Raw genomic sequence first — 14,310 nt, 5'->3', positions numbered from 1 at the left:
ATTACGTGACTGCTTATTTCTGTTAATTATTGGCCAAAAATTACAAACCAAATGGCCTGTTTACAGTTCCCGGCTTAGGTGGTGATGCAATGAGCTAAACTAAGATTTGGCAGGAATCCAGTGGTGCTTAATATCATAAACCTGCTATGGAAACACTTTTACTGTTTAAATACAGATTATAATGTTTGGCTCTTTGTTTCTGTAATGACGGGGACTCTTTCTCTCAGCAGTTCATACATTTGTTGGATTAGCGATTGTTTTCAGTTTATGGCCCAGAGTGAGAAGGGCTCCTACATTTGTGGTTCATTAAACTCTTTTGCATGAGCCAATTGAGAACAGCCTCTGAAGCCACAATGGCAATGCTTTAGGATAAAAGTGCAAATTTCTGTTTGTTTGTTTTTTGTGGTGGAGAGTGGTGTGGAGAATGAATGTCTGAAATAATGATTCGCTCCTTTTTTCCAATGAATCTGCAATGTTTTGCTCTTATTTATGCAAAAACAAACAAAGACACAAAACAAACTCAAAATGACACAAAATTATTAACAAACTTATTATTAACAAATTTTTGATTACCTTAAAAAGTACGTTGAGACACAATTCTACCAGTTCAGTGAGGAGAGAAGAACAATAAAGACACAAAAATGACCTTCCATAGAAAACAAAAACCTATAAAATCACCACACAGATGCAAAATAAGCACATGAGCATGCTAAATGTCTCCAATAGTGGAAACGTGACCATGAAAGCCCTGAAAATGTTTTGAAATGAGATGCAAATTAAAATTGCAAAGAAACTGTGTGACTTGCACATAAATTTAAGTTAGTAGCGTGGGTACAAAATAATTTTCGGACCGTAATGAAAAGAAAATAATTCACCACTTAAAGAAAATATAATCTAACATTAAACAACTTGGTTTAGTGATTGATGTTAATAATCTGGCTCATTTCCTCGACTAATGGAGCTCATTACATTCATTTAAGACTGACTTTGCATTTCTGTGTTTGCACTAAAAGAACTGGCCTTAATGTGCGGGGATGTCTCTGTTTGAAAGCTGATGCCAGGAGAGGTTTTATTATTATCTGAAGCCCACAAATGACGTTTGCCACCAGGTCGGTCATGCATGTGTGTCTGTGTTGTGTAAGAATGTTTTAATTGATAACACTGTCAGTAATGTGTCCGGGAACATGATTTATATGATGTAAGTGTTTCGAGTCATGCGCTGTAGAGTTTGTGTCGTTGGTGTTAGTCCTGTGCAGACCTGACCTCAGTTTACTTTGATCATGTTAAAAGTGAATTTCAGCTAAAACTGACTGAACTGTAAGAGTTTGTGATTTACTTTTACTTGTTTGAAATTACTGTTCAATGTGATGACTGAACTTGCACTAAGTTGAGGGGGGAAGAAAAAAATCAGATCCCACGTCAGTGTTGGTGAAACACGCAGAAATGTGATGCTTCTGTTTCCAGTTAATTTTATGCAGAAATGAGGCTGTTGAGAAAACAGCCGATCTTTTCAGTGAGACACTTTGTGTTACTAAAATGATCTTTGTTATATTTATTTTATTTTTTAGGAAAAGGGCTGCTTTGTAAGACAAATCAAGACTTTTGTCTCAGAATAAAAACTGTCTGTATCCCTGAAGACGTCTGTGTCTGTCATGCTTAATAAAATTACATTTATTCATTATATTAAACCAAACAACAGAAAGTTTAATGCTCCTAAAAGTTTGGAACTGAAACTGATATGTAAAACCAACCAGTGTCTCCACCTAACAGCCACAGAATTAAACAGGATTGTAGATTACTGGAAAATTATTTTTGACAGAGAAGGAATTAAGGCTATAGTGGGAATATCAAACACTAGGTTTAAAAAAAACTAACAAATTTCCTATTTGGTATAACTTGTTCTGGCTTATCTCACATGGTGATGAAATCCTTTAAAAGTTGGACTCAAAAGTTATTTTTTTTCCCCCACAGAATAATCAGAGAACAGATCAAACTAATGGTTGTTTCTATTCCTCTCCATCAGAAACATTAAACTGGTGCAGTTGGTTGGTTTTCATGGAATGACCCATCTATTGCCTGGATATTCTACTGTAAAATGTGACAGATTTGAACTCTGATGAACCCAACTGCTATCTGTCATTCAGTTTATTAATAAAACCCACGTAGCCGGTCTTTGGACTGAAAGTTTATTGAACACTAAAATTACCATGCTTTACAATCCAGGAAGAGAAATATCAACGTAAAATATGCTGTACAGATTTTTACAGTCATTCACCAAGAGAAATTGAATGGCCTCACCGCTTAGAGCCTCACTCCTTTAAGGTATGTGTGTTCTGTCTTAAATCTTATATCACTGAGTAATATTATGCTGTACGTCTCTGACTAAAGTTAAATGCCATTAAAAACCATCTCTCAAGATTTTCAGTACAAGAATAAAAAGAAAAAGGTCTATTTGGTCCGCGTGTTATCCAAGTATTTAAACCCACCAATTCATTCTCTAAATAATTCTGTTGGCTCAGGTTGGAATTAAGAGAGACAGATTAGAGCTGCTAGATGAATGCTTACTGGCTAGTGGGTAGTTTGCTTGGTACATTGGACCCACAATACAGGTAAACTATCCAAATATACATGTTTGGACAAACTGTATCAGTCCAGTATTCCTATGCTGTTTCCAACAATATAGAAATAATTCCCTGCAGAGTTAGATTCACCCCCAAAAATCTTACGAGCTATAAAACATGTTTGTTCAAGTGAGAAATCCCTGAAAGTTAGTGAAATTTTAAAAAATAAAATAGTAATAATTTAGCTTAGTAAAATATTAATTTGTGTCTGCACCTACAGACTCAAGATATGATCATACCCATGTTTTATCATCTGAGAAGTGGTTGTTTTCATTAAAGAAGCGAAAATGCGAGGGAAGGTGATACCTGGATCAAGTGTCATCCTCTTTCTCCTCAGCTGAACCTACTGAGCTGAAGTCAGAGCTCTAACACACGAAAATGTGCATAAACATGTTCATTTCTTCCTGATATCATTATAATTACTTATTGATGGCAGATTAGACATGCGACTCTACGGCCTCCAGACAGCTAACAATGAGCTGGCTAAAACACAACAGCAATAAGCTAATGCTATATTAGCTAATGTTAGACTCAAGTGTCCTAAAAATCACATTTTCCCTCCGATAAACAATTTGATTACATTCTCACATCGTATGAGAGTTTAATCGCTAAGACTCTGAATCCAACAAAGTTAGCTCCACTTCAAAGAAAGTGTTACTAAAGGGCAGTGTTTAATGACAAAAAGTTCGATATCCTCAACAACACTGCAGTATCATTGTCAGACAGAAATGAGCTTCACTGACTCATATTGGACTCAGCCACAAAGTTTTGCAGTTTCCCTCTAGAGTCCATAGATGTCAATACATATTGCTACTGCTGAGGTGAACAGTGGACTGACAGCCTGCACTCACTACAGATGAATGGAAGCCACCTTAGCTAGAATTGTGCATTTGAATTGGGAGCGGTACGAAAACAGAACTCAGTTGAATGCAGTCTGCTATGTACTGACATCTAGTATTGAGATTTTGCACATTGTAACTTTAATCCTCTAGTTTATTTGAAGATTAGAATCTGTGGGACATGCAAAATTATCCTTAAAGCTGTAAATATCAAACAGTAAATTAGCAAACAATTGGTTTTTAGCTATTTTCTGTCTGCTGCTTTTAACATTTTTTATACCACGTAATTTTACCAAAAAAGCACATTGACTTTGTGGAGCTTTAGCTGACAACAATATGAGGTAAGTGTGCTAAACACTCATTCATTCATTCGTTTGTTTGATCCACAGGAAGCCCACCTGTGTGCCAAAGTTAAGCCCATCTCTGACATGGGAGAAGTAGTTTTCAGGGTGACATGAGGTGCAGGGCGTCACGCAGGACCAGTGCGTCATCGTGTTGTCATGGATGTGCTCGGGCAGGACGCCACCTTTCTGGAGGAGAACTCTGGGATGGGAAATTAGACATATTGTTTGGTTCACAGCTGAGCGAAAAACAAATCCCATACAGTGGGGCAAAAAAGTATTTAGTCAGCCACCGATTGTGCAAGTTCCCCCACCTAAAATGATGACAGAGGTCAGTAATTTGCACCAGAGGTACACTTCAACTGTGAGAGACAGAATGTGAAAAAAAAATCCATGAATCCACATGGTAGGATTTGTAAAGAATTTATTCGTAAATCAGGGTGGAAAATAAGTATTTGATCACCTCAAACAAGGAAAATCTCTGGCTCTCACAGACCTGTAACGTCTTCTGTATGAAGCTTTTCTGTCCCCCACTCGTTACCTGTATGAATGGCACCTGTTTGAACTCATCATCTGTATAAAAGACACCTGTCCACAGCCTCAAACAGTCAGACTCCAAACTCCGCCATGGCCAAGACCAAAGAGCTTCTGAAGGACACCAGGAAAAGTATTGTAGACCTGCACCAGACTGGGAAGAGTGAATCTACAATAGGCAAGCAGCTTGGTGTGAAAAAATCAACTGTGGGAGCAATCATCAGAAAATGGAAGACATACAAGACCACTGATAATCTCCCCCGATCTGGGGCTCCACGCAAGATCTCATCCCGTGGGGTCAAAATGATCATGAGAACGGTGAGCAAAGATCCCAGAACCACACGGGGGGACCTGGTGAATGACCTGCAGAGAGCTGGGACCAAAGTAACAAAGGTCACCATCAGTAACACACTACAACGGCAGGGAATCAAATCCCGCAGTGCCAGACGTGTTCCGCTGCTGAAGCCAGTGCATGTCCAGGCCCGTCTGAAGTTTGCCAGAGAGCACATGGATGATACAGCAGAGGATTGGGAGAATGTCATGTGGTCAGATGAAACCAAAGTAGAACTTTTTGGTATAAACTCAACTCGTCGTGTTTGGAGGAAGAAGAATACTGAGTTGCATCCCAAGAACACCATACCTACTGTGAAGCATGGGGGTGGAAACATCATGCTATGGGGCTGTTTTTCTGCCAAGGGGACAGGACGACTGATCCGTGTTAAGGACAGAATGAATGGGGCCATGTATCGTGAGATTTTGAGCCAAAACCTCCTTCCATCAGTGAGAACTTTGAAGATGAAACGAGGCTGGGTCTTCCAACATGACAATGATCCAAAACACACCGCCCGGGCAACAAAGGAGTGGCTCCGTAAGAAGCATTTGAAAGTCCTGGAGTGGCCTAGCCAGTCTCCAGACCTCAACCCCATAGAAAATCTGTGGCGGGAGTTGAAAGTCCGTGTTGCTCGGCGACAGCCCCAAAACATCACTGCTCTCGAGAAGATCTGCATGGAGGAATGGGCCAAAATACCAGCTACTGTGTGTGCAAACCTGGTAAAGACCTATAGTAAACGTTTGACCTCTGTTATTGCCAACAAAGGTTATGTTACAAAGTATTGAGTTGTATTTTTGTTATTGACCAAATACTTATTTTCCACCCTGATTTACGAATAAATTCTTTACAAATCCTACCATGTGGATTCATGGATTTTTTTTTTCACATTCTGTCTCTCACAGTTGAAGTGTACCTCTGGTGCAAATTACTGACCTCTGTCATCATTTTAGGTGGGGGAACTTGCACAATCGGTGGCTGACTAAATACTTTTTTGCCCCACTGTATATGAATTCAATATTAAAGACCTTAAAGCTTAAAGCTTAAAGCTACTATTTCCAACACATACTCAAATAGTAATGGCTGAAAATTTAAACAAGGACCTCCTTTCTCTCCTCTTATCTCCTCTCCAGACAACCCAGAATGGGTAAATGCAAGAAGACCCTTAATCTTAAACTGAAGCTCTTACTTGATCTTATTGATTAACTCCATAATAAATATAACACACTCTAACACTAGTGACAGAATGAAAGTGAACTTGGAGAATTCACTCAGCTATGATTTCCTCTGAGATGTATTTAAGTTCAAGTCTGAGTCATCATTGAGTGGCTGCCACAGTTACCTTTTACATATTCAAAGAACGAGACTAGTACATCTTGGAACATCTCTTAAAAATAGAATCTGGGTAGTCAGTGCATCCACTAGTCTGTTTAGTCTGTTTAAATACACTTTGAATTTGTATCGTGAACATTTTCTGAAATTCAGGTTAAATTTGAGCCAGACTCAAATGAAAAGGGCATCTTCAGAATGCTTTTATGACCTTAGTAAGAAAATATAAATTTTATGTGAATGCCGATCAACATCCACAATAAATCCTAAATTTGTTTCTTGCTCTGCAACAATCAGTTTTCCCTCATTGGTTAATCTTAGAGGTGGGAAGTAATAACGTAGAAATACTTCATTACTGTACTTAAGTAGAATTTCCAGTTATCTGTTCTTTACTCGAGTAATTTTTTTAAAAAGTGGCAGGTAATTTCAAATGCAGCGTTTCTATCAGCGAAACACACACAATGTGTTTGTGTGCAGTTTGTCACACAGTGTGTGTTAAAGGTCCGGCTGCTGTATTTTACAGAGAGTGAAAAGAAAGAGGGCTAACTTCACTCACAGATGGAGAAAGATAAGAAATACAGGACAGGAGAGGAAGGAGAGAGCTTAGATTTAAAGGTAAAGATTGCTCAGTGGTGATAAACTGGAAATTTAAGAAAATCTACTGAAGCTCTTAAGAGAAATTATTTTGAGTTGTGATTCATTTCTCCACACTACGACCTTGCAATTGGTTTTAGGGATCCCCACCTGCTGAATCCCACTTTAACCTCTTCCCTATTCATTCTCTTCATTACAGACCAAGACTCCCTCTACAATGTAGGCAACAGAATATAGAGCTATTTTCTTTTCCTTGTTCACAGAGATTCTGTACTTTTGTCAGCTCTATTTAATCTATTGTTCTCGTTTCGTGAGCCGTACCTGTTGGCGAGACGGATGTCGACGTGTGGTCTGGCTGATTCTGGATCAGGAACACAGTCTGGATGGATGCTCATGAAGTCCAACGCCTGGTCTCTTTCCATGGTATAGCAGCAGGGTCCCACTGATGGTCCCACAGCCACCACAATGTTGCTAACTTGGCAAGCAAATTCTGTCACCATGGCATTCACAGTGGCCATGGCAACCCCCATTATGGTTCCTCTCCAACCTGTAAATGTAGCCATTTCATCGTCAGAGTTCATATTGTAAAGTTGTACCACTGCAGCCTCTTTTGCACGCTCTCTTCAACGGTTTGGTTTTATCTTGAATAAATAAATCCTCTAGGGGGCACCAAAGGCTAAAACAAATTATATAAAGAGTCTATAGAATAATTAACACTGAAAGAATTTACTTTGATTCCAAAGAATGTTGAAGTGTGTGCTTTCTGCAAAGTCTTCTTAAGTTCCTCTACTCAAGTTTCTCTTTCACACACATAGACATATTAAAAACACTAACTAATAGTTCTGATGTGCATTTTTTTTCTTGATTGGCCCCCAATGAGATGATGGTTCCCTAAATTAGCAGTCAGTGGTCAAAACTTTGAGAAGCAGTGAGGGCTGACCTGCATGTGCGACTCCAATAACTTTTGCGACGGGATCAGCAAAGAGGAGTGGCATGCAGTCGGCCCCTGGAGCTGCTAAGACGAGCCCAGTCTGATTGGTCACCATTGCATCGTAACTCTCGGGCTCAGCTTTCCCCAAGACCCAGACATCGTTAGCGTGGTTCACCTTCAGAAAACAAGCCGACAGTCCTTTAACAAAACACTGATCTCACATCACTGACCCTCAGCACTGAGGTCAGAACAAAACTGTCCCGAAGTTGGAAAACAAAAAAACAAAAACAACTAAAAATAAAAAATGAGTGTAATCTGTTAATTATTTGTTACTGTTGCATATTCATTTTCTTTGACTGTGAATGCTCGTTTGCTTTAGTTTGTTAACATGTGAAATACGTTGGTGAATATTAAAAACAAAAGATTATATCAAACAGATGTGCATCCAGAATTAAATATGTAAAACTTGCACCTTAATATATGCAAGATGATATATTTTTATACATGCTACTCGCACTTTAAGGTGCGGCTGAGCCGATATTTTAAGTCTGATATTTGGTGATTTAAAAATCCGATATTCCAATATAATATTTTTTTTCTTTCAGACACATAGAATCTAAACAGGTTTCTCTATGTCTGTTACACGGAGCTATTTATTGCTCATTTGCGCTCTGTCTGCCAGCTTGGATCAGCTGGTTGTTTGTTGTGTTTGGAATGTGGACGTTGCAGGATGCCCTCTGGTGGACAAGTCATGCAACATCAACATTCATAACATGGTTGTTTCTCCAATCTCTTCTTTACTTTTTCGTTTTTCATACAGTTAATATCAGCTGATAATTGCAGGCTGCCAATTGGTCAGACTCTAGCTTTAATTACTACAAATATGTTCCAACACCCTTTTTACATAATACAGATAATACATTAAAGGGCAAAATTCTAATAGTGTTGAGTACCTTGACTAAATGCATGGGCTGAGGATGGAAACCAGCATGGAGGGCTAATCGGCGCCTGTTCTCCATTACCACAGCCACTGGGTCCCTCCTCCTGCAGCTGCTGAACAGATTCAAGGAGGATAAGGTCGAGATGTAGGACACACCACCTGTACGGGTGCTGAAGCCATGACCAAAACAATCTGAGACAAAGAGGGAGAGAAAAAAGGTAAACTGCTTTTCTAAAATAACACATTGAAATAAATACATTTAATAGCATTTAAATGAATGCTAAGCTACTTCTAGCTCAGTTTGTATTTATTTACCAACATCTTGTCAACAGATTATACTTTAATAGAAATTTTAACACAGTGCACTAAATGATAAGAAAATTCATTAAATGTCAGGATTAAATGATAACATGAGCTGATCTCATGCACAGTTGTGTGAAAAAGTGTTTCCCCCCCTTCCTGATTAACTATTTTTTGTATGTTTGTCACACTTAAATGTTTCAGATAATCAAATAAATTTAAATTCTAGACAAAGATAACACAAGTAAACAATTTCTAAATGAAAGTGTTTATTATTAAGGTGGAAAAAATTAAACCTACATGGCCCAGTGTGAAAAACCTTTTCACACCACTGTATGTCTCCTGTTATCAGTTCACTAGGACATATTTGCATGGACAAAGGAGTCCAACGGTATATGGTGTTGGGTATTGGTACATTCTCAGTTTCCTCTTTATCTAATAGATATATCACTATAGTTTAAGTGGTTATCAAATGATTAGACTTTATTATAAAATTAAACAGTCAAGTAGCAGTGAATCACTGTTTTTCCTCCATATATTAAAGACTCTGGAATTTACTATTGTGCAATATATAGTATCAATATATAGTATATGTATGACATATTAAGTTTTGATAGACAAACTCATTCTATCTTCCTTTCAAATATACACCCATTTACAGAAAATGGAAAACACGCTGTTCCCAAATAGTTAGTGTGGGACGGGGAAGTCAAACTGTTTTCATTTCACATATCGTGCACTAATGTTAACAGGAACCTTAATTGTTTATTTATTACCGTACTTTGCTACTGTATGACTACCAGTGGGCGAGATCTTTATCAACAGGAGAAGCTGTAAAATATATAAAAATACACCTAAAAGTTTAAAATCTATGCACTCGTTCACATTTTTAAAAATAATTCAATGGCCCAAATTGGAGTCTTTGTACGACCGATTCTGGCCCTCGAGACTTGTGTTTGACACCCTTGATGTAGGAGGAGAAATCCAAACTCCATTCACTATACAGTAATTTAATAACTCCATAAAACTCATAAGTATGTTTTGCTTAAGCCGACCTGGAATGAGCGCAGACTTCAGAACTGTGAGTTCTCCCTTCAGCGCAGGAAGCTGCTGCATAAACGTCGACACTTCTTCGCACACTTCTTCGCCAGGTGAGACCGAATCTGTGGAGGCTCTGCAACTAGGACAAGTCTCGTCCACCGGTCTCTGCTTGTACTGGAAGTCGTATAGGGCCGTAAAAAGGAGGTTCTGGTAATGAGCCAGCACCTCTTTGCCCTGTGCGGTGGTGAGGACCGTGATCGAGCTCAGGTCCAGCTGGTCCAAAGTCTGCTTGAAACGGTACAAACTCTCCACTGTGGAGCTCGAGTCCAGGATGTGCACACTTTTGCAGGAGCTCAAGAACGTGTCTACGACGCCGTTTTTCTCCCGGTAAGTGTTCCCGCACAGCACGAAGACCTGCGAGTCTGAAACCGAGTCCTCCAGCAGAGAAGCGCCCGTGCATGATGCACAGCAGCGGTGAAGCAGATCCACCAGCACGGCTCGACTCATCGCGGAGAAGCTGAAGTATCTGCCGCTCAGCACACAGAGAAAACTCGCAGACAAACGCAGACTCCCTGCCCTTTATGCGGGACCGCAAGGAACGTGTTTGACAACCAACATACCTCAAAAACTACAGAAACTACAGCTGACTCAGTACTTCCTGCACTGCACAGTCGCTCCGCCCACTCTGGAAAGTCCTAAAGCTCGGTGGAAATTCTTCTTTCCTCAGCAGCTGCTGACTGCTGCATACAGTAAAGGTCGAGTGAAGTCCAAGTGTGAACAATACAGACTTTTCTGCAAAACATTAGGAGCACAGCATGCTGGCCACAAACTGCACCAGCGTGTCCCCGAGAAATACTGCAAGTATTAACCTATTAGCACACAGTGTAGGCTAAACCGCTACAGCATGTCTGTAGACACTCATGTTGTCAAACTGATATAGATCAGATAGAACGGCTTATTCTAATATTATTAAAGCAACATTTTAACCTTTTTAATGGTTTTGCATAATGTTATCATGTTGAGGTTATAAATGCATGAATAGGTTTAATCTAATGCCGTGAATAAATCAGAGTATACACCAAATGGAGTTCCTATTTTCTTTCAGCTGGTAAATACTTGATTGGAGTTTAGTATGTGTCATTTTCATGCTGTCATTCAAACAGTATATAGTACTGTGTATTAGAGTCAGCCCCCATTTCTTTATATTTTGCTAGGAAAATGGGAAATAGGTGCAGCAGTTTGTTGAAACGTGTACAGGCCTACATGGAACTACATGGTGGATGAAAATGCAACTCTATTTTTGATTGTAACAAGACATCAAACACCACTGGCTGAAATGCAAACCCAAACCATTACACAGCCTCCACCATGTTTTACAGATAGCTGTAGACACTCACTGTTGGATCTCTTTCCTGACTCCCTCCATGCATACTGACCGTGCATAAATGTAAATTATAACTTGATTGTAATTTGTTGTTTATGAAAGAATTACAGAGTGACAGGATTAACTATATTTTAGTGTTTGAATGATACTAGCATAATGTAAAAATAAATAAATAAATAAAAAAGCTGAAAAGAAAGCAGATAAATGGGATAAAGAAGGTTAAAGTTCAAATGGAATTAAAATCAGGGTATTTTGTAACCTTAATTGATATGAGTGGCGTAACATAAGTAGTAGCACCACATTATTAATCATATTTTGTCATGATGGAAATTATGGTAATTGCCAGAGCATATGATCCCTGTATGTACAGTCCATGTGGTCAACGTCAAACTTCCTCTATTTAGCATTTGTAAGCATCAAAAAACCAAGTAGTGACTAGTTTATTATTTACTACAATGAAGTTGGAATAAACTAAGACCAGCTTTTTAAGGAACTGATTAAAGCACAGTATTTGTCAGAAATATTTTATATCATTACAGCTGTCTCAAGCTCTAAGTAAAGTCATTAATGCATTCTTTGTTCCCTATTTACACCAGCTTTACAACATATTATAACCCATTTATTATACGCATATACTGTCTAATATAAACAAAAGCAAGCGTCAGTGTGAATACAGTGTACAGGATTTGCCCCTGAAATCTGTACAGTACACAGGACAGTTTGTCAGCTGCTTTGCTTTCACAGCACAGACCGCTGCTAGACGCGAGGAATGAGGAACAGCAGGGCTGCGAATGTCAGCTCTGTCTCTTTCTATGTGGAAATCTGACTCACCTGATGAGCAGGAGGATGTTGGATTTTCCCATGGGTTATTTGTGAGCCACAGTGTCAGCAATGTAATTAAAATCGGGTGCAAGAGCACAACAAAGTAAAGAGAAAGAAAAACAAAAAGAAAAAAAATGTGCTGATGGTGCTGCTGGGAGAGGTCAGTGAAGGAACTCGAAGGCATGCAGGAAGGGTTTTACTGCGTGATGGGGTAAAATGTGCTTCTGTGGCTCGTAAACTCTTTTATACTTTATGATACAAAAGTAATAATAAAAAAAAAAAAAACAGCCAGAAGTACCCAAATAGCTGGGAGTATTCATTTCAACATTTAATAAAAACATTCAATTGTTTTCCTTTGTATATTTCTGCACTTTTTTCTTTTTAATCATTTTAATTTTTTATCATTATTATTTATTTATATATGACTTTTTTATGATATACTATATTCTGTCATATTATATGTTATTTATTTTATTGTCAGTAGCCAAATGCAAAAGTGTTGAAACTATATACCTGTCTCTCTCTCTCTCTCTCTCTCTCTATATATATATATATATATATATATATGACTTTATTTTGTTCAATTTTCATTATCGCTTTGTTTTAGCTGACTAACATGTTCATAGTTGCATGTAGTACACTTTAAATTGATCGATTGCATGTGCCCTGAGCCACCACCAGGGGACGCCAGATATCCAGCTCAGATACCACCTGCTTCCTCACCGTCAGCCTGCATGTTTGATAACACATTTCAAACTTCTCAGCAACTTACCAACCAGAAACAGGAAGCTTCACACATACAGATGTGTTTTACCTCACTGTGTGTTACCAGGCTACATGCTTTAAGCCCCATCTCAGGCCTTGCAGGCCTCCTTGCGTCGTGTATATGAAATGTGATGCTTGTCCCCAGTGGATGTCTCTGCTGCAGCTTTCTATTTTCCCACTCTGGCTGCCCACTGGGACTGAAGCTCCCTGTCAACTCTCCTGCCAAGGTTACAGCCTGCTTCTACTGCTGCTGAAGAATTTATTATCCGCATATATTTATATTTCTCCACTGGGATTGGTGCCTATTTCCATCTATATCTGTGTGGGGTTTTTTGGCATTGGCATAAAGTGTTACAAAAATAAAGAAGGCCATACGACTCATTCATCTGCCTAATGTGTCTATCTGACTGCAACTATATTTAATTTAATGATAATGTACTGTATTGATCCTGCTTGTCAGGAACAGGCATGTATTTTCTGCTTTCACTAAGTGGAAAGATTGTATGCGATGGCTTAACTCATTATAGATTAGGTAATCATTTACTAATGCTTATTAAAACAGTCATAGCGTTTGAAGTAATTTCATTTTTTGACCACTTATTGCAGCTGGCTGCTGCATGGGTTGCCATATTTAATCTAAAAATGCCAGTGTAACAGCAGTAAAAGGGTCCTTACTTCTGAGACTGGGCACTTACATTTTCTGTCAAGTATTTCTGCATGTTTTTTGTGCCTCACCACAGTTAGTGGGAAATGATTAAATCAAGCTGTGAATAAAGTTCAGTGAATTTCTCAAAATAATGCACTATGCGATTACAATGGAGAGCGATTTGGTTCATGGACAAAGGTGGCTTTTTTTCTCAAGATTTCATGACAAATTTAAGAAGATTAAAGGTGTGGAGTGTGTTCCAAGTGCTGCATTTGCATTTGGCTGCAGTTTACGGGAATCTTAAACGTGGTAGTCAAAACGGATGCTAGCCCAAAGGAAGGAGGACATCATTAAGCTTTGAAAAAAGAAAAACTCTAGTTACTGTGGTCAGTCAACACTCTGGTGCAATATGCACTGATGAGCTCAGCAACAACAAAAGCCTTGAGACTACTGAGGGATCACTGATGACAGACAAATGTAATTATGAATAAAAAATTCTTCAGAACATCACCGCCAAGAAAGAATAGAAAAAAACAGCATCGGGCCATGTCCACGGGTGCCAAACCTGACAGGACTGTGAGTCATTATTAGGAGGGTAACAAAGGTTACATTTTTGCAGGTTAATGATGTCCTCCATTTTTTTCTCTCTCTCAATGACTGTCTCATTAATACAAACACAAAGCACATCCAATATACAAGTCTTGTATAACCATGGAAGTACAGTGAGGCTGCCGCAACAAACTAGTGTCATTATTACTGCATAGATCTGTGTAAGTAAGAAAAGAGTTTTACAAGTGGACATTTCACTGCACTAGGAATGTAGATGCTTATAATATGTAAACACATTAAAAGCTGTGTAAATGTGCATCAAAAGAAATGTATTCCTAACTTAATT

The 14,310-nt window shown here is 38.7% G+C and overlaps 1 protein-coding gene across 1 annotated transcript; it reads right to left on the bottom strand.

Annotated features, from left to right (window-relative positions):
* Window positions 1-2,181: 2,181 nt before the first annotated feature.
* On the bottom strand, window positions 2,182-10,923 carry lacc1 (laccase (multicopper oxidoreductase) domain containing 1). Its single transcript, XM_026145894.1, has 5 exons — window positions 9,813-10,923; window positions 8,471-8,649; window positions 7,527-7,692; window positions 6,908-7,133; window positions 2,182-4,003 (listed from the first exon to the last, which is right to left on the bottom strand). The coding sequence occupies exons 1-5, from the start codon at window positions 10,303-10,305 to the stop codon at window positions 3,823-3,825; spliced, it is 1,245 nt and encodes a 414-aa protein (XP_026001679.1). The 5' UTR covers window positions 10,306-10,923; the 3' UTR covers window positions 2,182-3,822.
* Window positions 10,924-14,310: the final 3,387 nt, after the last annotated feature.

The sequence above is a fragment of the Astatotilapia calliptera genome, chromosome 16 (assembly GCF_900246225.1).
Source record: "Astatotilapia calliptera chromosome 16, fAstCal1.2, whole genome shotgun sequence".
Lineage (NCBI taxonomy): Eukaryota > Metazoa > Chordata > Actinopteri > Cichliformes > Cichlidae > Astatotilapia > Astatotilapia calliptera.
Note: the sequence above shows the minus strand (reverse complement) of the source record. Positions and strands in the feature narration are given on the sequence as shown.